Source organism: Neomonachus schauinslandi, chromosome 8 (genome assembly GCF_002201575.2).
Source record: "Neomonachus schauinslandi chromosome 8, ASM220157v2, whole genome shotgun sequence".
Lineage (NCBI taxonomy): Eukaryota > Metazoa > Chordata > Mammalia > Carnivora > Phocidae > Neomonachus > Neomonachus schauinslandi.
The window spans coordinates 118,561,253-118,588,423 of NC_058410.1; the positions used below are offsets into that span (position 1 = coordinate 118,561,253).

The following is a 27,171-nucleotide window of genomic DNA, read 5'->3' on the forward strand; positions in this document are numbered from 1 at the left end:
ACCCAAGATTACCTTGACTTCTTACCACCTCTCTCAAAACGCAAGCATGCAGCCCAAACTTGACCATTTGGGTGTATTAATGTGATCGTTTCCTATTCTCCACAGCCCTCACCCCTGCCTATCATACTTCCCACCTACACACCATGTGAAATTAGATGCTGACTCCTTTGGAGGGAGGTGAAGGCATGGCTCTGTAGAGACTATCCCTGAAGATGAGGGGAGAATAGAAAATGGCGGAGTGAAAAGAAAAACCTGTGAAACAAAACTCCTCTAGTTTTTTACAATTGTCCTGGGACCAGCAGGCTAGAAGAGAAGTAACTGGGAGCCGCAAAGGGTCCCAGTGTTTCATGACTTGCTCCTAGCCTGCACCAGTGGGCCGGTGACACCCCTGGGTCAGGTGTGTAGGCCCTAACCAAGTTGGGGGACTGGATGTCTGGATTTCCAAAAGACTGGAGGAGCAAACCGCTAACTGCTCCTCAACCTGATTCCTAGATCTCAGGGCCTGGGATCACCAGGCTGTGATTTCCCAATTCTTTTCCCAAAAAATCTCTCTTCCAAGACTGACCCGCACTGACCAGTATGGTAGTCACTAGCCACATGTGGCTACTGAACACTTGAAATGTGGCTAGTGTGACTGAGGAGTTGAATGTTTAGTTGTATTTAATTTTAATTAGTCAAGGGGTAACCATTTAGGACAGCAGAGCACTGGATGGTCTGCCTTGAGCCTTCCCGACACCCTACCCCACAATGGAATTTACCCCCTATTCTTGCCCCAACACTGGCCCCCTTGCTACTCTTTGAGTACTCAAGATATGCTCCTTAGTTTTGCTCTGGCTCTTCCGTCCCAGGCATCCACTTGGCTAATTCCTGCAGCTCCTGCAAGTCCTTGCTTACATCTCACTTTTACAAGTTCTACCCTGACCCCCTATTTAATACTACAATCTGCCCCCCTCCCATGTTAGCTTGTTCTACCCTTTTTTTCCCCATAGCATTTATGACTCTCAGACACACTGCACAGTTTATTTACATGGGTTCTTTCTGAATCTTTACTAGAGTGAAAGTAGCACAAGGGCAAAGATCTTTGTTTCATTCACTGATGAATCTAAGGTCCAGAATAGGGCCCAGCACACAGTAGTAAGTACTCAAGAAGTACTTGTTGAACGGGGGTGGGGAGCTGGGACAGATCTTAGACCCCAAGTTGGAAGGAGTGCATCAGAATGGCAGGAAATAAGATCCAGTGGGGTGTGGGCCTCCATTTCTGCAGAGCCCTGCCCTACCTCTGCCCAGCAGCAGAAACGTCCACCTTGCCTAAGCCACCATTCTATTTGAAGCTTGCTTATAGTGGCCAAAATGAACTGCACCTGTTTACTGGGTTGAATCCCAGTTGATACTTGGGACAAGTTGCTTTTATTCTCAGAGCACGTTTCTTGATTTCCAAAATGGAGCAAACATCCACCATGAGGTTCTCAATGGCATCACGGAAGACCCAGACCCTGAGAGGCCCACCATAAACAGTAGCTACTCAGAGATGCTGGACAGAATATAACTTGGGCGTGTAAGAGGCAGGCCCCTGAATTCCACGGGGAGGACACGAGATGTTCAGGGTGGGTGGGTGGCTGTCTGCGTCAGTGGGGACGTACACGTGTCAGAGGCTGGGCAACATGTCCCTGGCAACTGGTGTCAGGGACACGGCATGGGAGCAGCACTCCAGCCCAGTGCACTCTGGAGCCCCTCGGGCCCACAGGAAGTACCTGCTCCTCTCCAGCACCCCCCCAAGATAAGGCCAAGGAACAGGGGAGCTTCCATTTGGTGAAGAGGAAGGGCCTGCAGAAGCCAAGGCACTGGCAATAATTCTAAGAAGCAGGTGGAACCCAAGTCACTGTACCCAGACCGTCCTAGGAAGCTCCTCTCTCTTCCAACGAGGCCGGTATCACCAGCATGCACACTCCACTGCAGCCCAGAGTCCAAGGCCAAGAGGCAGCCGCCCTCCTTTCCTAGACCAAAGTCTCAGGGAACCACTGAGAGGCAAGAAAGTCCACCACTAGGGGAAAGAGGGATAAAAGGACCACAGGCAGTAATGTTTGGGATTTTAAAGGTTTATCTCATTCCTAAACTTCCAGGTGGGACTGCATAGGAGGGAGGCTGGGCAGGAACGTAAGCATCTTGAGGACGCCCAGTGACACCGACCAAGCCAGTCTGTTTCCTCATTTATGAAATGAGGGAGGTGAGCCACATGGTCTCCCCGACAGCTGCCAGATCGATCTGTCCTCGAAGGCAGGTCTGGGGGAGGAAAAAACCGCCAGGGATAGTGAGCTGGTGCTCAGAGCTCCCCGGGGCTGGGACATGCATCCATCAGCTGCCGGAGGTGAGAGGCCGCCTTGTCCAGCTTCGACAATTCCAACTGGAGGGAAGAAAGCTAGACGAGAAGAGAAGGAGGTGAGGATCCCGATAGAAGGCCCATGACCTCCAGCCCACGTTCCTGCAGGGAGCCAGCCCTCCAGCCTCACCCTCTGCTGCCTCTTAGTCTCTGCCTCTCCCTCTGATGGGGTCCAGGCCATGAGGCCATCAAGCTGCTTTTGCAACTTGTGTCTTCGGGCAGCCAGCAGAGACAGATGGGTCTGGGGGTCCACCAGGCCCTGCGGAAGAACAGTAAGGGCTCAGCCTTCTCTGCACCCTGTGCAGCTCTGCTTCATGGGCAGCCTGTCCAATGCCTCTCTCTGCCCCATTCTCAGGAGCCCGCCTCACTTTTACAGAACCCGCACCTTGCCCTCCTCCCAACATCCTTTCGATCCCTCCCTTCCCCCTCCAATCTCCTCTGGGCACCTGCAGCTCCATGTACATCTGAGTGGTGTCACTGAGTGGGGCCTGGGCCCAGCCGGAGGGCGCCGCCACACCTGAGGGTAAGAGGCCCACGGCCCCACAGTGGCCCAGGGTGCCCAGGGGCTCCAGGAAGGCCTCGAAGAGGCCCTGCTCTCCAGGCTCTGAGCTCTGCAGCAGCACTGAGGCGGAAGGGGAAACTGTCAGGGTCAGAGCATGAGATCCTGCTTCCCCTCCCACCCTGCACCTCCTAACTCTGGACTCTGCCCTCCAGGCTCACCCCGCTCCTCCACCAGCCCCTCCTTCCTGCAGGGACTCAGGAACCCAGGGCCCATCTCACCTCGGGGCCGGGCCTTGGTGAGCTGGTATGTGGCTCGGAGAGCCCTCAGTGCCTGCACAGCCTCCTGGACCCGGGAGAAGCGCTGCTCCAGCTCGGGCTGGTGCCAGTGCCCCTGGAGAGGAAGACCCAGAGCTGACAGGCAGGCTCCCGGGGGCCTCGGCATCAGCTCTCCTGACTCTGTCCCACACCCGCCACCCCAACCTGCTTAGGGCGACAGAATCCGGCCTCTGCACCACACACAAAATGCACCACCTCAAGCAAAACCTGGGGCACCATCTAAGCAGGTCTCAGTCGATGTCTGTGATTGAGGTCTGTTAACTGCTCTGATCAAAGATGGCGAGCAACCAAAACTACTCACAAGACCAAGGAAGCAGAAAAAAATTTAAATAGTTAAACTTTAAAATGATTTTGGGGGTGAGTTTATAGCATTTATCCTTCTGAAATTATTAAAGCTTAAAACTGCAGGTATTTGGGGGCCCTCCTATACCTAACATCTAATCCTCACCACAACCATGACACAAACTATTACTACCCCTGCTTAAAGACGGGGAACTGAGGCACGGTCACATAGCAGTGCAGTCCTGCTCTTGCCCACTGGGCTAAGACTGCCCCCAACACAGCCCTGCAAGAACAACTCATCCTCCTAAAGACCCTACACTGAAGTACAAACCAAGACTCTCCGTGACCCCACAGCACCAAACCCTTGGAGAAGACTGCTCCCCAGCCCCTCACCAGCGCTCCCATCCCCAGACACGGGGGGCACGTGACTCACCAGGCTGCGGGCAGTGGGGTAGGGGGCAACGGAGATGCTGGGGGCAGAGTTGCCGCCAGGCCTGGGCGGCAGCCTCTGCCACAACTCCTCAGCCAGGAAGGGCATCAGTGGGGCGAGGAGGCGGAGCCCAGCGTCGGCACAGGAGAACAGGACCTGAGGGGGGCCCGGGGGATGGGGCGAGCGCGACAGCACTGGCTTCACAGCCTCCTAGGGAAGAAGCCATGGGGTCAGGGGACAGGCCGGGCCACACCCATGTCCCTTTCCCACACACGCACTGCCCTGCCCGTGGGAAAGGCTGTGGGTAAACGAGGCAGGAGCACACAGCATCCTGGGCGCCACTGGCCGTCCCAGAACACACTCTGGAGCACACGGAACGTGGAAAACTACGGCAGGTGTTCTCAGGGGTGGGGAGGGGGGTAAAACTGTCCGTGTGGTTTGCATAGTTTAGAAAGCGAAGCACTAAGTTTTCTCGCCTATCGCAGAGAGACAGAGGGCGCCTGGGTGGCTCAGTCGTTAAGCGTCTGCCTTCGGCTTGGGTCATGATCCCGGGGTCCTGGGATCGAGCCCCACATCGGGCTCCCTGCTCCGCAGAGAGTCAGCTTGTCCTTCTCCCTCTGCCCCTCCCCTTGCTCATGCTCTCTCGCTCGCTTGCTCAAATAAATAAATCTTTTAAAAAAATAATGATTCTGTAAATGATATTTAACATTTTAAAAAAAGAGAGACCGAGTTCTCTGCCAGGGAGTCGGATCTCCAGGGGAGCAGGGAGCAGGAAGCAGGTATGCGGGGGCAGAAGGAAATGCCACGGCCCCAGTCTGACCCACCAAGTAGACATCGCAGAGGCTGTGCAGCCAGAAGTGGCGCAGGGCATGCGTGATGAGTGAGAGCTCTCGAGCAAGGAAGGCTCGCTCACACTCCCGGGCAGTATGGGCAAGACGGCTCAGGATCCAGGCATCCATCGGAGACGAGGGGGACAGCTGCAGGCAGAAGGGGGCTTCAGGAGGGGATGACTGACTCCCCGTCTCCTTTCCCTCCAAATGCCATCTTCAACCCTCACAGACCTGATGATTCTGCCCCTCAAGCCTCTCTTCTTATTCTCTTACCTCCTCTGCAGGCTGGGGTACGAATTTCTCCCCTAAGGCATTGAGGATAAAGCGCAGGGCATTCCAGATTTTGTTGCAGAAATGCCGGGAACTCAGGACCTCAGAGACAGACAGGTGCAAATCGCCCCCTGGGAGGGAGAGGGAGGGGGTAGTGTGCACGTGGGTGGCAGCAGCATGGGGAGTCCTTGACCCTGGCCCACCCCCGTCTGCCGGGGGGCCTACAGCCCCAGCCCCTCCCTTGCCCAGACTTACCCAAGGCCCCGTGGGAGCACAGGGCAAACCGCAGGGCATCTGTCCCACACTCAGGGATCCCATGAGGGAAGTCCTTTCTCTGCAACCAGAGGGAGAAGACGCGTGGCAGATGCCTGTGCGGCTGCAGGGCCAGAAGCCTGGGCTGCGCAGGACACCGGCAGCCGCGAGCTTGAGGCTGAGAGGGGCAGACGCTGGTGACTCACCTGCGCCGCGGCCGCGATCGCCAGCTCTGTGGCGTCCAAGTTCCCATCCCTCAGCTTCGCCTGCAGCACCTGGGATGGGTAAGTACTTCAGTGGCCTGGTCTGGGACCCTGCCCCTACAAGGGTCCCAGCCACTCTCCCTCCCAGCCGGCTCCTCTCCTCAGGCTCCCCTCTTCTCGCCCGCAAATGCCATCCCTCGCCAGACTCTTCATCCTGACCTGCAGCTCCACCCCACTGATGATGTCTCGTGGGTCCAACACATTCCCCAGGGACTTGCTCATCTTCCGGCCCTGCCTGTCCCGAACCATGGAATGAAGAAGCACCTGGGGGCACGGAGGGAGTCAGCGGAGGGGCCAGGGGAGCCTTTCCCTGGAGGTACCCAGGGCATCTCTGGCCCCCGTGCATCCGGGGTTAGGATAGGAAGTGAATCAGGCGAAAGGAACTGGGACCACAAACAACAGCACGTTAGGGATTAGAAGAGAGGACAAGATTTAGGGAAAACTGGGGAGTCAAAGAGAGGGGCTGGGCACTGAAGGGCCATTACCTTGCTGAAGGGGAGCTGCCCTGTGAGCTGGGTCCCCAACATGACCATGCGGCCCACCCAGAACAACAGAAGGTCACTGCCCGTTTCCAAAAGTGACAGGGGGTAGAAACGAGCAAGGTCTGGGGTCTAGGAGGAAAAAGAGAAGCAATGAGAAGCCAAGCCCTGTGCCTGCAGCTCTCCTCGAGGCTCTCGTGGCGGGGGGGGTGTCAGGTGTCTAGTTCATCATATCCCCACCTTCAGTCTCTTCCTCTCAACCCCCCTCACCTCTTGGGGCCAGCCCAGGGCAGCAAAGGGGAAAAGAGCTGAAGAGAACCATGTGTCCAGGACATCAGGATCTGAGAAACAGAACAGGGAATGGGGACAGATGGAACCCCACGGCTGTGCATCTTTCCAGCCCAACACCCCCCTCCCCCCGAGACCACTGTCAGGCCCTCCACCCCATTCTCAACTTTCCTGACCCCACCTCTTCCACCTCACGATCTGCCCCCCAACGGCCCAGCTGCCCTCCCCTGCCCTCCACAACCCAGACACTCACCCCTCTGCAGGGTCAGCTCTGCTCCTGGTTTCCCTGTCAGTTCTGCAGCTGTTTTTCTGGCCTCAGCCTCTGTCCGCCCGACCACCCAACAGTCCTCCTCATCACCCTACAGAAAAAGTAAGGGCTGGAGGAGAGTGAGGAAGAGTCACACCCGCCAGGTGTGAAACATCACTGCATCTCACGTCCTCGCACGTGACCTGGGAACGGCCAGCTCCCTCTGGCAGTGAGAGGAAGAAGGGCCAGCTCAGGAGCTCTGACCCCATGGTGGGTTACATGACTAAGGCACGAAGCCCAGGAAAAGCAGGGAGCTGGGACCGGCACCAGACATCCTCTGACTCCTGTGCTATGGCCGTTTGTCTTTCCACCACGCCCAGCCCTCCCGTCCTCCTCCTCCTACCAACCTTCGTGTGCTCCTCTACCACCAGGTAGGCGGGAATCCGATGGCCCCACCATAGCTGCCGGGAGACACACCAGTCCCTGCAGAGAGGACGTCGGGGATTTCTCAGCACAAGCAGTGCCTCAGCCCGCCCCACCTCCCCAGAGCTCCCCTCACCCTTACCCGATGTGGGAAAACCAGTGCTGCCAGTTCTTCTGGTGGAAGGATGGACTGAGCTCCAGAGCCCCTGACTCCACAGCCTGGAGCAAAAGGCCCTTAGGCAGTGCTTCCCTTCCTGCACCCGTACCTGCACCCTCCCGACACGGGACAAGCAGCCTGAGGTGGTGCCGTTAGGCAGAAAGGACCTCCCAAGGCTCCCGAGGAGATTCTGGGTTTGAGAGGGAGATGAGCCAGCCCTGTCTAGGCCACCCTGCCTCCATCCCCACAGCTCTCCTCTCAAATGCCAGGGCCAGAGGTCCGTGGGGCAGGAGGGTCTCAGCCTCCCCGTTTCTTCATTCCAAGCTGCAGGGGAGTTCTCGCTGCCCAAGGTGCTGGCCCTTCCTCGCCCTGCAGCCTTACCTGGGCAGCTCGGGCCCCCAGCTCCTGACAGCGGACAAACCACTGGCTCTTCAGCAGGTATTCAACCACGTCCCCAGAACGGCTGAGAAAGAGACGGGGTGAGTATGCTGCTCCTTGGGTTCTGTGCTTTTCCCCCCAGGGGACATGGGACCCTACTACACGCCAGGCCCTCGGAACAGAGAACACAGCAAAAAACAAAACTGACACAGAGCTTCCGTTCCCTTGCAAGGGGTACAGAGCCTACCCTCTTGTACTCTTGAACTTTGTCCACGCCCGTCCTGGGGAAGTCCTATGTAAAAGGGTTAAAATGGGGTTACCTGCAAATAGGAAGCACCATGGGGTGGTTCTGGAGGCCCCGGAACAGGCCCCGCTCTGTCAGTGCAGACATAATCTTTTCTCGGGCCACAAATCGGTGAAGACCCTGGGGAGAAAATAGCAACAGTGAAGGGTAAAGGTCACTAAAATAACAAGAAAGCGAGAGAGGGGAGGAGGTGAGGAAAGGCAGAGGGTGCCCCCAAAGGACAGGGTGACACTGAGGCCGGTACACCTGTAGCCAGTCCCCACAGAGGGAGGTCATGGTCCCATCCTCTGAGATGACGCTCAGGGGGCTCAAGCCGTGCCGCGCCCCCAGCTCAGCATCTGCAGGGCTATGCGCTGGAGTCACCTTCACTGCCCCTGGGAGAGCAGACCCACCGTGAGCACGGACCCTCAACCAGGGCTTTGTCAGCGCCCACGCCCCCACCCCTCCCCTCTCTTCTTGGTCTATGCCCCCTTTTCATCTCACTGTCCACTGAGACTACCCTTGAAGAGGCTTTCCCTCCCCTCCTTTCTTCCTCTTCCTGGTGCTTCCCCACTCTTCCAGAATCCCCGGCCTGCTCTCCTTCCCGTGACCTCCACCCACCTGTGCCCACGTGTGGCTGAACAGCACAGTCTGTGATGAGGGGGAGAAGCTGCCCGGTCAAGGGGTGACGAAGCTGTCGCCCATGCAGATGCTGAAAGGAAAGGTGCGAGATCAAGGACAGGTACACGTGGTGTAGAGTGTGAGAGAACCCTGGGAAGAAGAGGCTCAACACCAGAAGGTAAAGAGCCGGAGCAGTGGCCAGTAAACTTTTTCTTAGGGGCCGGAGTGTGGTTTAGCCTTTGCAGGCCAAGAGGCAAATTCAGCCTCTGCACAATTACTCTGCTCTGACGCTGCGGCAGTTAGGTAACGACACCCACTTGCAGATTATACCTAAACGTGCAAGTGTGGATCATACGAAAACAGGCAATGGGATGGGTTTGGCCCACGGGCCATAATTTGTCAACCACTGAGCTAGAGAAAAGGTAGAACATCAAGAAAAGAAAGGCATATAGTCAGAGACACTGGAGAGCGGAGATGAGAGAAGTCTTAGGAAGAGGAAATCGAAGGAAAGAAGGCGCTCCCATCAAAAAGGGTAGGAAGAGAAAGCTCCGGGGGCAGAGGGCGCGCTGTGTATTACCGCATGTCGGGAGTCGTCAGGATGAACAGCCACAGCCACGTCTCCAGGTAATGTCTCTGGCCTTGTGGTTCCCACCACAACCTCTGCGTCTGAAGACAGAAGTCAAGCACTCGACGCTGGTCATCTACCTGGCCCCTCACTCCCATAACTGGAAGCCAGGAGAACCAGAGAAGGGAGGAGGCGAGAAGCCATCAAGGTTGAGCAGGCCCCCAGGAGCAACTAGAGAATATTAGGAGCCTGGGGTTTCCATGTAAGCTGATGACCAGAAGCCTGGGAGGCTGTCTGGTGCTAAGGAATTTCTCGAAAACTTGCATGGGAGAAACAGATAGATCGTTAACAAAAGCAACTAGAATCCTTACTTGGTGCCCAGAGAACACTGAGAGTTCTCGGGGCCCTAATCACAAATGCTGTGCACTCTCTGGGGCAAGCACCAGCCCCTCCTTGAGAAACTTCCTCTGTGTATTCCGGCTAATCTTTCTTCGCTTTCTCTGAACGCTTCCAGACACTTACTGTTCACACCATACTTCAGAATTGATCTTTTGTCTCTTTCAGGGTAGCAGCCTCCTGCAGAATGATGCTAAGCTCCTGAAGGGCAGCTACCATGTGCACTTTTCTCAAGTGACACAGAATACCCAGAATAAACGCCCCCGAGAACACAAACACTACCAAGGTTCCTTATGTGCTCCCACCAGGCCATGTGGGAAACGGGTTGGTGGGTTCCCTCCCATCAACCCAACACATGCTCAAGAAAGCAGAGATAAGCAGGCAACCTTTCGGAGGATTACCCTCACCAGGCTCTCCATCCACAGGGAAAGCCACAGAAACAAGGAGGCCAAAAGACACAGGGGTGGGGCAGCCAGGCAGTCGAAGCTCCGTGTGGCCAGGCAGGGGCCGGCTCTCCACCTGGAGGAATCCAAGCAGCAGGGTTGGAGAGCAGCCCTTCTGCAGGCTTCCCACCTCCACTCACCCACCTGCCTTAGGCTCCCTGCAGCCCATCTAAAGACACTCAGAGAATTCAGGAGCCACTGCCACCCCAGCCCCCAATTCAGTCACAGTTAGAGAAACATTCACTGAGCACTTCCACTGTGTACTGGTATCGTGAACACCTTCCATGAATTCTCATTTGATTCTCACAACACCCCCTTGACACAGGCATTTCCATCACCCCCAATTTACAGACTGGGAAAACTGAGGCTTACAGAGGCTAACGGCCTGCCAGAAGTCACACGGCTGGTAGGCGGCAGGACCCAGTGACTCCTGGCAGTCTGGCTGCACAGTTTGAGCTTTTGCCCACCTAGGAGTTCTCAAAGGCCCGCTCCTCCTCCTCTGCCTCACCTCAATATCCGAGATGGCTGATCTTAAAGCGCAGGACCAGTTGACAAGCTGCTGGCTCCGGTACAACAACCCCGCCTCGTAGAGTCGCACAAAAGCTTCGGTCACAGCCACCGAGGAGCCCTAGGGAATGACCTCAGCGTCCACATCTAACAGCCCCTTCTCAGCCCAACACCACACTCAGGGACCCAGGCATTCTCCCCACCCCCCGTCACCCCCAACACACACAACATCCTGCCTGCCCACACCTGTCTCTAGACACTGCCTCGACACCCACAGGGAGCAAGGCATGGAGCACTCACAGCATCCATAGTGAAGCACTCTCGGTCCCAGTCTAGGGAGGCCCCCAGAGCTTGGAGCTGCTCACTGATCTCTCCACCTTTCCTGTGCCCAGAGAGACTTCTGTCAGCAAGCTTGTCCTGAGCACCAACTATGTACCAGGCCCAGTGATACTACCAGCAATGCCGGGTATTGGAGTGTGGCATTGATCTAGCCTCGAGAAGCCCAGGGAGACAGACAAACAAACTCAGTAGGGACCTTCTATGGCATTAAAATAAGTATAAAGTTCTGGGGCACCTGGGTGGCTCAGTCGTTAAGCGTCTGCCTTCGGCTCAGGTCATGATCCCAGGGTCCTGGGATCGAGCCCCACATCGGGCTCCCTGCTCAGCGGGGAGCCTGCTTCTCCCTCTCCCACTCCCCCTGCTTGTGTTCCCTCTCTCGCTGTCTTTCTCTCTCTGTCAAATAAATAAATAAAGATCTTTAAAATAAGTATAAAGTTCTGGGCTGCCTGGCTGGCTCAGGCGGTGGAGCACGCACTGTGGATCTGGAGGTCGTGAGCTCAAGCCCCACATTGGGTGTAGAGTTTACTTAAAGAAACAAACAAAAAAACAACGTTCTATGGTAACAGAGGAGGGGGCAGCTAATTTGGGAAAAACCAAAAGAAGCTTTACAGAGAAAATGGCACATGGTAACAGACCTGTAAGAATTAGGGTAATTTCAAGCAAATGTAAGGTAGGAATAAGTAAGTAGAAGAGATAGTGAAATCTAGGTCAGGAAACATGGGATAAGTGAAGAAAAAATATACATACATGCCCATACCCACAAATGTGTGCATTTTAAAGCATATATATAATACACACGCGCACACACACATACCACACACAGAGCTTGGAGACCCCGCTGAAAGCTAAAGGAATCCAGAGATCCCCTCGCTGAGGGAAGTTAGGGCTGGATGGGAAGAGCCCGTCAAGTTGGGGAGATCGGCCGGAAGCAGGGTGAAGCCTGCCACCTCGGCCCCTCCACCTCCACCCATCATACTCACTCCTCCTTCCACTTCCACACCTCCCTAAGGAATTCCTCCCGGCTCAGCTCATGTCTCCTCACTCCTCGCTCCTTCCACAGTTGCTTCTCCACCACAGCCTACAGTAAGATTAGGAGGCAAGTGAACAGAGAATCAGGTCACTTTGGCAGAACTCTCCTTCACCCAAGAAAAGGGCAAAGTGGCAAAATGCATACCTGTGTAGCAATTCCTGCGTGATCGGAGCCAGGGACCCACAGCACCTGATCCCCACACATCCGGTGCCTGCAAAACAAACACCCTCACACAAATCCCTGAGCTTACGTGTTTACTCTTACTCCTTCCAGCCTATCACACTTTCTCCTTCCCCTCCAAGAAGGCAAGCATCCCCATTCCTTTCTCACCAGCGCACCAGGGCATCCTGTATGGCCACCGTCAGTGCATGCCCAATATGTAGGGAGCCGGTGACATTGGGAGGTGGGATACACATGGAAAAGGTCTCCCCCGTAGCCTGGGGCAGCTTCATCTAGAAAGTTGAAAGGTCAAAGGGCAAAAGATGATTGGATGTTACCTGGGGGAATAGCACCCTCTGGTGTCTCCAAGGCATAAAGAACTGTAGGAAAAATAGTCCGGCAAATAACAGGAAAGGGAAAACCATGCCAAGAAAACCCTTTGGACACCAGGGGCAGAAGACAAGCTCTCCCGTTTTATTGGGCAGGCCAGCTGTAAGCTCCAGACTCTGAGGCTCCTTTCTGCCCACCAAGCTCAAAGGCCATTCTGTCCTGGGGACCATTTAGTACCACTCCGTTCCAGGTACTAACCTGATACTCTGGTTTGAAGAAGCCCTCTCGCACCCACCAAGAGTACCAGGCAGCCTCAACATACCGAGGGCTGTATGCAGGAGGCAGGAGCCCGGAGACATCTGCAGCAGCAGAGGAGAGCTCCACTAAGTCCTGAACTTTGTTCCCAGGCTGCATTTTTAGCAGCCCAAATGGGCAACAAAAATGTGAGTGAAAAGGCCTTCAAGTTCCCCAATTACCTTTCTTTTCACCAGGTTCCGTGGGGATTTCATACACCACCACCTCCTTAGGAGTCCAGGCCTTACTGGATTCCGCAGCTGACTGGAGAGAATGACCAAAAAGCGGGGGTGGGGGGGTACAATTTCCAGGATACCCCGGGCATCTGGAATCCAACCAGTCTCTCCTCCAGCCCGCTCCAAAGCTTTCTCAAAAGAACCAAGGGCAAGCTGTCTGACCCCTAACCTTGCTCTTTCGGGCTATCCCAGCCTCCAGCGCCGCCTGCTTCTCTCGCTGGCGCTTCTGTTTGGCTTCATGGTTCCTCCGGGAGATGGAGGATCCATGGGACTTTGAGTGGGTAGAGAGGGGATGGAACCTGGGGAGGCCCTGTGAGGGCCTCAGCCCCCAGAATGGTGATCGAAAAGAGGCCAAAGGCAAATGAGGCATCAGGAGTGCTTGGAAAGGGCCAAGATCTGTTCCAGATAAAGCACAGTAGAAGATGTGGGTGGGTGGGTCACACCCTCTTCCTTATTCCCTGCCTTGTACTAGGACTGGTCTGTTTTCTGTCTACTCCCTCCCACACGATGCTTTCTAGTGAGGACTAGAGTGCATGGTGTCGGGAGTCGCCCTCAACCTGTGCATCCGCGTCGGGGGATGACCGCTGACACCCAGGCGGGGAAAGGACTCAGGGATTCTGGGAGAAGGTCGACATCAGGGCGCCCGAGAGCCAGCAAGGCGTCCTACCCAAACACCGCCCGCGCTGCCCCCCGGCCCTGTTCGGCCCGACCTTCCCGCCCGTCGCACCGCGTGGGTCCCGGCAGCGCGGCACCTCCCACCCCCGCCTCCTCCCCGCGGAAGCCGCTCCGGCGCGCGCTCACCGGGCCAGCCCGCCGCTATCCCAGGGCGCCCCGCGGCCGCGGCAACAGCAAACGGGGAGGGAACCAGCGAACCCAACCCCGGAACGTGACCCGCGAGCCGCGCGGGGCAAGGAGGCGGGGTCCCGCTCGGGGCATGCGCGGTAGCCGGCTCGGCCCCATTCGCCGCCCTCCGGTCCAATGGCTGCCGGCGCCGCGACGAGCGGGTCCTTCGAGGAGAGAGGAAGCCTCGCGGGGAGGCGCCCAGGGCCGCGTGGCTCATTTCCACAACTTTATTGAACAATTAAGAGTCCGACGTGTAAATAAAAAACACCTGAGTTCTGAGGCCGCGCCCGCCTCCACGCGGCCACCCTGCCCCACCCCGCCCGGATCCGAGCCCGCACTCTCAGGAGCTGTGCTTCTGCCGCTTCCAAAAGCGCTTGACGTCGCTGTGCCCGGCCGGGGTCACTACCATCAGCCGCTTGGCCGAGTTCTCGAACACCAGCACGCCCAGCTCCCGAGCGTGGGCCAGCAGCAGCTCAAAGTCCACTTGCGACAGGAACTGGTTATACAGGACACCTGGAGTCCGCAGGGCAGGGGCAGCCGGGAGACAAGGCAAAAACGTGAGGCCCCTGGGCGGCAGCCTCAGGGCAGTGGTCTGGGCTTGCCAGCCACCACTATTTTTAAAAACGAGTTCTTGATGCTTGTCTGTTCCAGTAACAGTAGTGTGATCCAGCCATGTTCAGTAAGGCAATAGAACACAGTAAGAAAACCCACTAATGCTCACCAAACCAGAAAAATTACTGTGAATTATCGCTCCCAATTTCCCACTTCTAGGTAAATCCACCCTGCACTGATTTGAGACAATCTACTACTACACACTCACCCCCAAAATAGTGTCTTGCCAGCTTTTCTCTCCCAACCCATGCAATAAACAAAAAAATAAAATGCATGAATAGCTTTCTCAGTTCATGAAGACTAAATTGTCCTTCCCCTGGCCCGTGACCAAGAACCAGCTACTAGAAGCCACTCACCCTCAGTGAACCGGAGTCTGTCCCTTTCTAGCTCCCACAACCGAATCTGGTCTGTGATGGTGGGCGGCAGCACAGGCGTCTGTACGGGCAAGCAATGGCTGTGAAGATGCAGGAATAGTGCCCCAGACAACCCCAGCCGTCTACTCATTCCCCAGATTGGGCTGTCCCTTTCTCTTTTCCATCACTTCATCGTCAGGTGCCAGGGGCTGTCAGCCTCCAGCAGCTTGGTACCTGTTTGAGCATCACTGGGTGGGCCCTTGTCCTTAGGAAATGGATGATCTGGGAAAACAGACAAGAATGGGATCAGGGGCTCAGGTAAGAGGGCAGGAAAGGTACCTAAGCTGTTACCTAATGTCACTGGAATATCAGCTTACTGTTAAAAATCCACAGCCACGTGCCTGTCATTAACCCATTCCTGTTCAGCTGTCATCCCAGTTGCTGTTCCCACTGGTCATGTCTGCTATTTCTTCTCTAGCACATTTGCCCTTTCTATAGTCTTGTTTTGTTTTTCTTTTTTAAAATAGCAGGAACACTTACTGCATGACAGGCTCTGAGCCAAAGGCTTTACTGCTATTCTCTCATTGAATCCTCCCCAAGCCCCATGAGGGGAGAAATGTTATTATTTCCTTTTTTCAGATGAGGAAAGCGAGGCTCAGACAAGTCAAGCAACCAGGCAGCTAGGAAGGGGTTGGTGGTGGAGACACAAATCTATACCTCCCCCACCCCCCTGTGTTTTTTCCCCACGCGTAGAGCCTTGACTTCCCTTCATGTGCATGGTCTACACTCAAACACAAACAACTCACCACCATCCACTGAAACAAAGCCACTATTAGCCTTCTGTAAGATGAGCACCCTGTACCCCCTAGCCCAAGTGCAGCCTATCTTCCCGCCCCCACCTTCCCCAAGTGGGCATACCTGCTGGGCTGTGATACCACTGGCGATGGCCTGCTGCACGCTCTCCCGGGTCACCTGCGCCACCACCATGTTGGGGAATCGATAGAGCATCTCTGAGAACAGGGCAATGAGGGCGATCTGCAGCTCCGACTCTGGCCCAGGGACAGGAAGAGAAGATGAGAAGGCTATCCCCACACCCACACTCCCTCAAGACCTTCAAGGGTGACGAGGAATGTCCGAGAACTCTGTAAACTGCCAGGTAAACATGAACATAAACTGGCACTCCCTCCTGGTTCCTTCCCTCTCCCCACTCCCCTCCCCGCTCTGCTGTTCGGGGCCCTCTGTCTGGCCTCACCAGTGTAGGCATACAGTCGGTAATTAGTTTCCACGACGATGAAGCCTGGCTGATGGCTGGTACCCCCCGCTCCAGAAACTCCTGATGAGAGATTGATGGCCAGGCGTGTGGGGTAGTAACGCCGAGATTTCCTCTGGAAAATACAGAAGGGGAAGGCAGAGGGCTGGCTCTCTCTCAGCTGTCACTAACCATCTTCCTGCCTGAGACACCAGACCCCTCCGAGGGCAAGAGCCCCAACTCCCAACTTATCAACTCCAAGGGACCCAAGTACTCGGTCCTGGCGACTCCCCTCTGCTACTGCCTCCCGAGACCCCAACTCTTTTTTGAGTATAGTTGACACATAATGTAACATTAGTTTCAGGTGCACAACATAGTGATTCAACAACTCTACACTTATGCTATACTCACTACAAATGAAGGTACCATCTGAGACCCCACTCCTTTTTAAAGGCCAAGGTAAGAGACCACCCTGCCTCTTTCCTAGAAGCCATGTATCTGGGTGTGCATACCTTCCTCTGGAAAACAAGCCCAAACTCACGCAGATGTTGCAGGAAGTTCAACAAAGAATCACTCATACCTTCCACAGAATAATCCTGGGAAAGAGAGGTGGCCAGTTGGGTCCAAAATATCCCATTCTCCCCCTCCCAACCTCATACACTCATTCCCTCTTTTCCCATCTATGCTTTGTTTATTCTTATCTTTCATGCTTTTGCCCATAACCTGATTTCCCCTTCCCATCTCTCTACCCACCAGCTTGCCCACCCAAGCCCCCAACTCCATCCCCCTGCTTACCTTGCCCAGAGTAGAGAAACTGAGCTGGAAGAGGAAGGAGAGAATCTCCACTAGGTCCATGCCCCGACTCTAGGGAGGAATGGGCAGAGACAAAGGGGCAGGGATAGAAGGGAGAAAATGAGGGGATAGAACATCAGGGGACAGTCTGCAAGGGTAATCTCTCAGTGGGTCCTGAGAAGATCAGAGCATGCCGGCAAGCAGCCTCCTCACCTGGGCTGTCTGCAGATACTGCAACATAAAGTACCACAGCTGGGCAGGGGTATCCAGCAACAGGAACTGGAAGCCGGCCGAAGTAATGCAGGGTGGTTCTCCAGGTTCAGTGCTAGAGACATAGAGAGGGACAATGGTGGAGGTTTGCAGAGAGAGGCCACCATCCCCACTTGTCCTCTCATATTTTGTCTTGGTTTCTCTCTGGCTGTACTCCACTCAGCTCTCCTTTCTCAGTTAACTGCCTGCAATCCTAACCCACCCCAGACACTCAGTTTAGCAGGGATCTGACGTATCTCTGGTTTCCTCACCTCTTCATGAGCCCAGCCTGGCTGAGGAGTTGAGCCAAGTCCTGGCTGACGGCTGCACTGGGGGAGCCCACCATGAAGTGCAGAACCACCTGAGGAACAGAAGTGGATAGAGAGAACGATGTCTCTAAGGGCCATGAGACGTAGGAGCACAAGCAGAGGCACAGAGTCCCAAGTCCTCACCTCCCATCGCTCCTCGGCGTACTTGTCAAGTGAGGGAACATCCCGCGCGTGCTTGTCTGGACCCAGCTGACTTGTGTCATCAGACCAGGCCTTGCCCCTACGCCAGGATGGGCCAAGAGTAAGGAACCCTGCCTGCGTTCCCTGCCTGCTTCTCTGTCCTCTTTCCCCTTCATCTCCAAGGGCTATGAGCGCGAGACATTTCTTTCCTACATCATGCAGCTACATCTCGTCCAACTTATTCCTAAAGGAGCTCCCAAAGGTGGAGACCACAAGGTTCCAGAGGGGCCCCTCAGGGGCTCTCCCCCCCACCCCCCGCCCCCAGCAGTTTAAATACTAGTTCTCCTGGCCTAGCTTAGGAAGATGGAAGTGACATACCCACCCAGAAGGGCAATGCGGAGGTTCTGGCGGAAGATGGGGTTGAGGATGAGGCCCTGGAGACCACCAGGGAGCAGCTGGGTGTGCCAGATACGGAGGCCACTCAGCAGCCCTGTACTTTCCTCTTGAGCTCTGAAACAGAAGCAGGGAAGTAAGAGGGTGTCTGGAGAACAAGAAGAAGGGGGCCCATAAAAGCCTCCACTTCTGCCTTTTCCAAACTGGTTATCCCTTGGAACACCATTTCATACAGCAAAAAGAGTGTCTTCTTAAGGCAAATTTCTTTACAGCAATGCCTACCAGAATCTTGTTGTAGACATCACAATTTTCCAAGAGGGAAAATACATGCAGAGTTTCCCAAATTTATTTTTTACGTACAAGCTTTGTGGTGTATCCATTAATATTTCCTAGAAGTATTCCAAGGGACACTTGGAATAGCTAGTTATTGAGAAATCTGCATCTGGCTGAGCATGCAGCAGAGACTCACTTGCTGAACTCCTTTTTCACCCACAGGGCCACGGCGGCTTGTGGCAAAGGCTGCTCCAGAAAGAGCATCCGCATCACCCAGTTCTTAGCCAAAGATGGGAGCTCCCTGGAAGGGGGTACAGGTCAAATGTTAATATCAGAAACTGCCTTATCTGCATCTCTGCCCTCAACAAGCTCGCAAACATCTCATCCCACCCCCTACACCTTTACCAGTCTTGCTGTCCCCACTAGCTCCATCTGTTTTGGCCTGACACACTTCAGTCTTCAAGCCCCCAAGGGCTAAGCTTCAACTCATGATAACTTATTCCAGTCTGAAGGCCTCATTACATTTCCTCAACATGGTCCCTGCCATGAAGGGGGGCGTTACCTGAAGACAGCCAGACAGGTGGCAGGATGCCCATACAATCGGTCTAATACGCCAGGGCTCAGGCCGCCTAGGAATTCCTGCAGATTCCTGCATTGTAGGTGTACTCGGTTCAGTCCACCCCTTGAGGGGGTGCTCTCCATCACCTGAGAGATGCAAAGTTAGAAAGTCACCCCCACAGTCCATGCCAATGTCATCCCTCACCTCATTCCTATTCCAGATCCACTGGCCCCCACAATAACCCATCCTTTCTATGATTTCCTCTTCTATGTTACTCATCTCCTCTCCTTTCTCCCAGACCTGACCAACCTCCTCTTCTCTCTTGCCTCCTCCACCCACTTCTAGCCTCAACTCCAGTCATCTCTCAATTTCCAAATTAGAGAATTGTTAATTGTCCCATATTGGCAAAATCATTTTTTTATTTCAATGTCTTATCTCGTCTTTACCTAAGCAGTGTCAAGGAAACTTGTTTAAGCCCAATCCCCTCTCCCTTCCCCTCTCCTGGTCAGATTAGCCCATGAGCTCCAAATTTGTCAGTCCTTCCCATCTGTTTGTTGGCCCCAAAGGTCCTGCCGGGCACAACAATGAACTACTTTTCTCCTCCTTGTCTCCCAAATCTGTCCACCTCTCCTCTTTGCCCCGCAAGACTTCACCCCATTCACCCTGATCGACATGTCGATCTCCTAACTTCTCTCCTACTCCTCGCTTCTCACCCAACTCTCATACCTCCCCCATCCCCTCTCTCTCGGCGCCCCCCTACCACTCCGTGTCGCTCCCCCTTCGTGCACCTTGAGTCTCAAGTCGTCGCTTAATCGTAGCTAAGGTCTCGCCTTGGCTCCCGGGAATTGGAGAATGGACGATGGAAAATGAGAGAAAAAGATGGGGAGAGGGACAAAGAACTAGACAGGAGTCCAGAGTGGAGGATTCAGAAGAGAAGAAAAGCAGGGGAAGGAGTGGAAAAGTAGGGAAGATACGAATAGGCGCTGCACACACTCGCCCGCCGCGGGGCATTCTGGGAATTCGAGTCTTGTCTAGGCTCGCCCCGGAATAGGCTGAAGCGCGTCTGACTACAACTCCCAAAAGGCACCGCGAGGAAGCCGCTAGGAGGGAGGCCGGCCTTTAATTGAGAGAGCCGGAGACACCCGAGGCCGCGCCGCTTTGTTCCGCGTCGCTTTCAGCTCACGCAGCTGACGGCGAGTCTAACCGACCTGAGCGGGAGGCGGGACCTCGGGAGGAGAAGTGCCCCGAGGGCTTCCTGGCGGAGGCGCGGACATGGCTCCTAGGTGAGACGCTTAGTTTAGAGACACACAAACTGAGCTCCTTGAGCTTTTTACTCCTCGTAAAATTGGAGTAAAGCACTCTCTAGAGCGTTCTTGAGAGGTAGGAGTTAGCACTACTCATTGCGCCTTACTCGGTAGGTAAGTACTCAGTCTTTTTTTAAATTTTTTTATTGTTATGTTAATCCCCATACATTACATCATTAGTTTTAGATGCAATGTTCCATGATTCATTGTTTGTGCATAACACCCAGTGCTCCATGCAGAACGTGCCCTCCTCAATACCCATCACCAGGCTAACCCATCCTCCCACCCCCCTCCCCTCTAGAACCCTCAGTTTGATTTTCAGAGTCCATCGTCTCTCATGGTTCGTCTACCCCTCTGATTTCCCCCCCTTCATTCTTCCCCTCTTGCTATCTTCTTCTTTTTTTTTTTTCCTTAACATATATTGCATTATTTGTTTCAGAGGTACAGATCTGAGATTCAACAGTCTTGCACAATTCATAGCGCTTACCAGAGCACATACCCTCTCCAGTGTCTATCACCCAGTCACCCCATCCCTCCCACCCCACCCCCCACTCCAGCAACCCTCAGTTTGTTTCCTGAGATTAAGAATTCCTCATATCAGTGAGGTCATATGATACATGTCTTTCTCTGTTTGACTTATTTCGCTCAGCATAATACCCTCCAGTTCCATCCACGTCGTTGCAAATGGCAAGATCTCATTCCTTTTGATGGCTGCGTAATATTCCATTATATATATACACCACATCTTCTTTTTTTTTTTTAAGATTTTTTTATTTATTTGACAGAGAGAGACACAGCGAGAGAGGGAACACAAGCAGGGGGAGTGTGAGAGGGAGAAGCAGGCTTCCCGCAGAGCAGGGAGCCCGATGCGGGGCTCGATCCCAGGACCCTGGGATCATGACCCAAGCTGAAGGCAGACGCTTAACGACTGAGCCACCCAGGCGCCCCTATACCACATCTTCTTTATCCATTCATCTGTCGATGGACATTTTGGCTCTTTCCATAGTTTGGCTATTGTGGACATTGCTGCTATAAACATCGGGGTGCACATACCCTTTTGGATCCCTACTTTTGTATCTTTGGGGTAGTGCAATTGCTGGATCATATGGTAGCTCTATTTTCAACTTTAGTACTCAGTCTTAATTGCCACGTCCACCGTGCTCCCACCACCCCGTTTTTTTCGAAGATCCTAATAAATACAATTTTTTTAAGAAACCAGTTGTTGGGTCTGATTTGATTTATGAGGCTACTGCAGGAAAAGGGAAGGGAACGTCTTAAGCCAAAGCCAGAGCTACAAATATCCCCAAGTTCCTATAAAGTAAGTTTTATTATTCCCACTTTGCAGACTAGAAGACCAAAGCCTAGTGAGATTAAGAAATTTGCCCCCAATCATTCATCTAGAAAATCCCGAAGCTGGGATTTGAAGTACATGTGAGGGACCGCGGACCAAAATGGCAAGAACTGTGTAAGACTCTGTTACGCTCACCCATGCTTGTTTTGTTTTTCCGTTTCTTTAACAGTCGGTGCATAAAATCCTCAAGGATGACACAAAACTGACAAAGCTTATTTATGGCTAACCTTAAGTAAAATAAGAGACAAATTAGTCTGGAAGAAATATTTGACAAAATAGACAATACAAAGAGCTTTTACAAAGCAATAAGAAAAAGAACAGAATCGAAAGATTGTAGAAAGATGTAACAGGCAATAAACAGAAAAAAATATAAATTGTTTATAAGCAAATGAAAAAGCTCTCATCATCGCCAGTAATTAAGGAAAAGTAAATTAAAGAAACAGTAAAATATCTGATGAGCAAAAAAAAAAAAGGGGGTGGCAATTGACAACCTGGATGTTGTCACCGCATAGGAGCATAAGTACTCATATACTTTTTTTTTTTAAAGATTTTATTTATTTATTTGAGAGAAAGAGAATGAGAGACAGAGAGCATGAGAGGGAGGAGGGTCAGAGGGAGAAGCAGACTCCCTGCCAAGCAGGGAGCCCTATGCGGGACTCGATCCCGGGACTCCAGGATCATGACCTGAGCCGAAGGCAGTCACTTAACCAACTGAGCCACCCAGGCGCCCACTCATATACTTTTTTTGAAAGTCGACATAGTCACACCTTTTTAAGGGGGCTTTGGCAGTATGTACCAGTTATTTTAATGTAACTGCCGGTTGACCTACCAACTCCACCTTTAGAAATGTATCATACTGAAGTTCTCCCACATGGATACAGAGATATACATGCAAAGATATTTATAAGATATTATAAAGATATTTATGTGTGTCTGTTATTGTATTATGAAAACAATGGAAACAGCCGGAATGTCCATCATGGGGAGTTGGTTAGATAAAATGTGGGTCATTGCAACAATGTAGAATACTGGCAACACTTAGGACACTGCATAGTGGCTGAGCTATGTACAACCTATCACGAGGTGGAGAAAAGCAGATTACAAAATGGCATGCCTAGTTCAGTGCCATCTTTGTAAGAAGCTTTTATGTGTGTGTAAAACTGAAATAGGTCATATGCTTCATTTTGACAGGAGCAAGCAAAGGGAAGCTGGGGAGACCCTGCAGTGTAGAGAAAAATCTTTAAGGCTACCCTGTCCAGAATAGGAGCCACTAGCCACCTGTGGCTATTTAAATTTAAATTAACTAAAATTTTAAATTCAGTTCCTCAGCCACATTAGCCCCGTTTCAAGTACTCAATAGTCACGTGTGGCTAGTGGCTACCTATTGGATCGTGCAGATACAGACTGTTTCTATGATCAAAGATTCTCCTGCTTGAAGGGATGCAGTGAATGGGCGCAAGTTGTCTGATGTCAGGAACAGGCTGAGTTTCTGGAGCAGGATAATCAGCCTGGGCTCCTAGGAGCTTCCCGACATAGGATTATCCAACCTGTGATGGAGAGTTCATAACCTCTTCCCCTCAGGCAGCATCCTGGAGAGAAAGAATAGAGAGCCAGGAGCCTACCAGCTGCTTCTCACTAGCTTTGCAGTTTCCTGGCTGTGTGGCCTTGAGCAAGTTGCTTAAAACATGTAAGTTTTCAGGCGCCTGGGTGGCTCATAGGTTAAGCGTCTGCCTTAGGCTCAGGTCATGATCTCAGGGTCCTGGGATCAGAGTCTCGCATTGGGCTCTCTGCTCAGAGGGATCTGCTTCTCCCTCTGCCCCTCCCCCTCCCACTCGTGCTCTCTCTCTTTCGCAAAAATAAAAATAAAATCCTTTAAAAAAGCCAATTAAGTTTTCTTTTCTGTGAAATGGCAATAACTATTTCATATGTTGTTGTTTTTTTTAAAGATTTTATTTATTTGACAGAGACACAGCGAGAGCAGGAACACAAGCAGGGAGAGTGGGAGAGGGAGAAGCAGGCCTCCCACTGAGCAGGGAGCCCGATGCGGGGCTCGATCCCAGGACCCCGGGATCATGACCTGAGCCAAAGGCAGACACTCAACGACTGAGCCACCCAGGCGCCCCTATTTCATATGTTGTATTAAATAAGACATAATATGTAATAAGTATGGTCCTAGAACGTAGTAGGTGCTCAGTAAATACTATTGTTATTCATTATTTTCTTAAAAAAAAAAAAAAAATCACGCCTATAGTAACTACTACAAAGAAGAAAGTCCTGTGCCTGAGAGCAGCAAGAGGGGATTTGATCTGGTTGGCCAAGTTGGGGAAGATTGCTGAAGGGCAAGCAGGACTTAGCAAGGCAAAGACAGCAGGGAGGGGAACAAGATTCTGCAAAGGCCATGGCAGGAGGGACTGTGGCCAGTTGCAGGAACTGAAAGCAGGCCAGTAGTGTATAAAGGACAGATTGGGGGAGGATGCTGAAGGAACGAGGGGGGCAAACGTGGTCAGGAAGATTTTGTTCTTTATTCTAAGGTCAACAGGAAGCCATTAAAGGATTTGAAATAAAGTAGCGGGGTCAGATTTATGTCTGGCTGCAGCTGAAAACAAATCAGAAAAAAGCAGGAATAGAACCTGGGAGACTACTGCAGTGGTCCGGGCAAGATGGAGGTAGCATGTGCCAGGATGGTGATGGAGATGAAGAGAAATGACAAATTTTTTTTTATTCTTATGTTAATCCCCATGCATTACATCATTAGTTTTAGATGCAGTGTTCCATGATTCATTGTTTGTGCATAACACCCAGTGCTCCATGCAGAATGTGCCCTCCTCAATACCCATCACCAGGCTAACCCATCCTCCCACCCCCCTCCCCTCTAGAACCCTCAGTTTGTTTTTCAGAGTCCATCGTCTCTCATGGTTCGTCTACCCCTCTGATTTCCCCCCCTTCATTCTTCCCCTCCTGCTACCTTCTTCTTCTTCTTTTTTTTTTTTTAACATATATTGCATTATTTGTTTCAGAGGTACAGATCTGAGATTCAACAGTCTTGCACAATTCATAGCGCTTACCAGAGCACATACCCTCCCCAGTGTCTATCACCCAGTCACCCCATCCCTCCCACCCCACCCCCCACTCCAGCAACCCTCAGTTTGTTTCCTGCGATTAAGAATTCCTTATATCAGTGAGGTCATATGATACATGTCTTTCTCTGTTTGACTTATTTCGCTCAGCATAATACCCTCCAGTTCCAACCACGTTGTTGCAAATGGCGAGATCTCATTCCTTTTGATGGCTCCATAATATTCCATTGTATATATACACCACATCTTCTTTATCCATTCATCTGTCGATGGACATCTTGGCTTTTTCCATGGTTTGGCTATTGTGGACATTGCTGCTATAAACATCGGGGTGCACGTACCCTTTCGGATCCCTACTTTTGTATCTTTGGGGTAAATACCCAGTAGTGCAATTGCTGGGTCATAGCATAGCTCTATTTTCAACTTTTTGAGGAACCTCCATACTGTTTTCCAGAATGGCTGCACCAGCTTGCATTCCCACCAACAGTGTAGGAGGGTTCCCCTTTCTCCGCATCCCCGCCAACATCTGTCGTTTCCTGACTTGTTAATTTTAGCCATTCTGACTGGTGTGAGGTGGTATCTCATTGAGGTTTTGATTTGGATTTCCCTGATGCCGAGCGATATTGAGCACTTTTTCATGTGTCTGTTGGCCATTTGGATGTCTTCTTTAGAAAAATGTCTGTTCATGTCTTCTGCCCAGAGAAATGACAAATTTAAGGGAAATCTGGGAAACAAAATCAACAGAGCTTCATGATAGGCTGGCCTTGGAAGGTGAGGAGAAGGGGTGTCAGGGATGCCCCCAAATTTTTGGCATGTGAAGCTAAGTGGATGATACCACCATTCACTGACTCAGGAACCCATGGAGGAGCAGGTTTGAATACTCTGAGACAAGTTCAAATGAACTCCAGGTGGTTGCATAGGTCTAGAGCTTTGGGAGTTCTCAGCTCACTGCCATTGAGTCTGTTGTTCACCATTCTGGGTTCTGGCCTCTAAACTCCTGACCCATCAACATGTGTCTTAAAACATGGGTCACACTGGGTATTTACCCCAAAGACACAGATGTAGTGAAAAGAAGGGCCATATGCACCCCAATGTTCATAGCAGCAATGTCCACAATAGCCAAACTGTGGAAAGAGCCAAGATGCCCTTCAACAGATGAATGGATAAAGATGTGGTCCATATATACAATGGAATATTACTCAGCCATCAGAAAGGATGAATACCCAACTTTTACATCAACGTGGATGGGTCTGGAGGAGATTATGCTAAGTGAAATAAGTCAAGCAGAGAATGTCAATTATCATATGGTTTCACTTATTTGTGGAACATAAGGAATAGCATGGAGGACATTAGGAGAAGGAAGGGAAAAATGAAGGGAGGGAAATCGGAGGGAGAGATGAACCATGAGGGACTATGGACCTGAGAAACAAACAGGGTTTTAGAGGGGAGGGGGGAGGGGGGATGGGTTAGCCCGGTGATGGGTATTAAGGAGGGCACGGTGGGTGTTATATGAAAACAATGGATGGTGGATCACCACATCAAAAACTAATGATGGGGCGCCTGGGTGGCTCAGTTGGTTAAGCGACTGCCTTTGGCTCAGGTCATGATCCTGGAGTCCCTGGATCGAGTCCCGCATCGGGCTCCCTGCTCGGCAGGGAGCCTGCTTCTGCCTCTGACCCTCCCCCCTCTCATGTGCTCTCTCTCTCTCATTCTCCCTGTCTCAAATAAATAAATAAAATCTTAAAAAACAAAACAAAAAAAAACTAATGATGTATTGTATGGTGACTAACATAATAAAAATTAAAAAAAAAATTAAATTAAAAAAAAAAACATGGGTCACAGTGGTTGGACTCACATAGGATTCAGCAGGACTTTTAGGTCTATGACCTGGATCCCAAGGGGTTTTTAATACAACAGATTACCTTTATTGGTATCCTCATTATCCAATTGGCTCATTTTGTGAATATCATCAGCCAAGACCCCAGGGTCTTTATTTCACGTGAACTTCCATCAAGATAGGTCTGCCTTTTCCAATACTTGCAAGTGATTTTTCCCCCAACCAATTTAAACTCTGTTAAATGCTCCGTTGGTGGTTGTGGTTCATCCTTCCAAAGCTCTGAAATAATTTAGGCTCTTGATTCTGGCTCCCATCCAAATAGCTCCCATCTATTGGGTCATCTGTACATCTGATCAGCCAAATCGAAGGATTCTCTGCCTGGGACTTCCAGACCCTTGAAGGGGGTCTTAGAATTAGGGCCCAAAAAATTTACAGCTCCATTTTTATTAACCTCTAACAGAAATTTAGCATGTCCTCCAAGTATGAATATGAGCAAAACCCCCAGTAGTATTAGCAGGGCCTGGGACTTGTCACTGAGACACCGCAGCTCTGTTTGTATCCACTACCTTTGTAGAAATCTCCGAGTATTGAGTATCTTTTATGCTTATTACTATTTGGAGATAGTAGTAGTTATTACACCTCCTGCTAGATATTGTTATTAAATATATTTTAAAAACACATAGGTTACTGTGTGATTTTTTTTAACATTTTAGTAAACTCTTTCCATTGATCTCTTCTGTGATCATATGAGATATACACGTGTGTGTGTGTGTGTGTGTAACACGTTTTAAAACAATTCTGAGGAGGAATAAGTAGACCTCTCTAGTCTGCCAAAGGGATCCATGGGTCAAACAAGGTTAAGACATCTAGCCTAATTCAGCCCCCTCCAAGCTTCCTGCAGAGCTCCCACTGGAGTTGACAAAGTTCACACATTCATGTAGGACCTGAGGTCCCACAGGCAAGGGCCTGGCTTATAGACAGAACACTGTGCTGGGCAAGATACACGGTAGGAAATGGAATGGGGAGAAGAAAGGAGAAGAAAGGAAATGGAAATGAATTGGGAGCAGACACAGGAAGCAGATTTTACCAAAACCCCAAGAAACCCACTCACAGC

At 51.9% G+C, this 27,171-nt stretch overlaps 2 protein-coding genes across 2 annotated transcripts; both read right to left on the bottom strand.

Moving 5' to 3' along the window:
- Window positions 1-2,079: 2,079 nt before the first annotated feature.
- On the bottom strand, window positions 2,080-13,567 carry VARS2 (valyl-tRNA synthetase 2, mitochondrial). Its single transcript, XM_021697150.1, has 30 exons — window positions 13,518-13,567; window positions 12,886-13,112; window positions 12,663-12,744; window positions 12,445-12,545; window positions 12,028-12,149; window positions 11,842-11,908; window positions 11,648-11,745; window positions 10,629-10,710; window positions 10,330-10,449; window positions 9,786-9,897; window positions 8,995-9,083; window positions 8,418-8,508; window positions 8,064-8,191; window positions 7,834-7,937; window positions 7,517-7,598; window positions 7,121-7,197; window positions 6,963-7,038; window positions 6,562-6,667; window positions 6,291-6,361; window positions 6,027-6,152; window positions 5,701-5,805; window positions 5,485-5,553; window positions 5,282-5,360; window positions 5,030-5,157; window positions 4,751-4,903; window positions 3,930-4,136; window positions 3,158-3,269; window positions 2,824-2,999; window positions 2,508-2,636; window positions 2,080-2,416 (listed from the first exon to the last, which is right to left on the bottom strand). The coding sequence occupies exons 2-30, from the start codon at window positions 13,084-13,086 to the stop codon at window positions 2,321-2,323; spliced, it is 3,189 nt and encodes a 1,062-aa protein (XP_021552825.1). The 5' UTR covers window positions 13,087-13,112; window positions 13,518-13,567; the 3' UTR covers window positions 2,080-2,320.
- A 231-nt stretch (window positions 13,568-13,798) lies between these two features.
- Window positions 13,799-19,486, bottom strand: GTF2H4 (general transcription factor IIH subunit 4). Its single transcript, XM_044917621.1, has 14 exons — window positions 19,249-19,486; window positions 18,492-18,634; window positions 18,126-18,230; window positions 17,642-17,773; window positions 17,267-17,363; window positions 17,087-17,175; window positions 16,779-16,890; window positions 16,569-16,637; window positions 16,286-16,369; window positions 15,777-15,909; window positions 15,443-15,573; window positions 14,759-14,806; window positions 14,528-14,606; window positions 13,799-14,072 (listed from the first exon to the last, which is right to left on the bottom strand). Exons 2-14 carry the CDS (start codon window positions 18,629-18,631, stop codon window positions 13,900-13,902), a joined length of 1,392 nt encoding a protein of 463 aa, XP_044773556.1. The 5' UTR covers window positions 18,632-18,634; window positions 19,249-19,486; the 3' UTR covers window positions 13,799-13,899.
- Window positions 19,487-27,171: the final 7,685 nt, after the last annotated feature.

Coding starts and splice junctions, on each gene's coding strand:
- VARS2 (XM_021697150.1), bottom strand. CDS start 13,086: ATGCCTCATTTGCCTTTGGCCTCTTTTCGATCACCATTCTGGGGGCTG. Junction 6,362..6,561: donor AGAGCTGACCCTGCAGAGGG/GTGAGTGTCTGG, acceptor TCTGTTTCTCAG/ATCCTGATGTCCTGGACACA. Junction 4,904..5,029: donor TACCCCAGCCTGCAGAGGAG/GTAAGAGAATAA, acceptor TTCTGCCTGCAG/CTGTCCCCCTCGTCTCCGAT.
- GTF2H4 (XM_044917621.1), bottom strand. CDS start 18,631: ATGGAGAGCACCCCCTCAAGGGGTGGACTGAACCGAGTACACCTACAA. Junction 15,910..16,285: donor GGCTTGTTTTCCAGAGGAAG/GTATGCACACCC, acceptor TGTATTTTCCAG/AGGAAATCTCGGCGTTACTA. Junction 15,574..15,776: donor CCGACTGTATGCCTACACTG/GTGAGGCCAGAC, acceptor TCCCTGGGCCAG/AGTCGGAGCTGCAGATCGCC.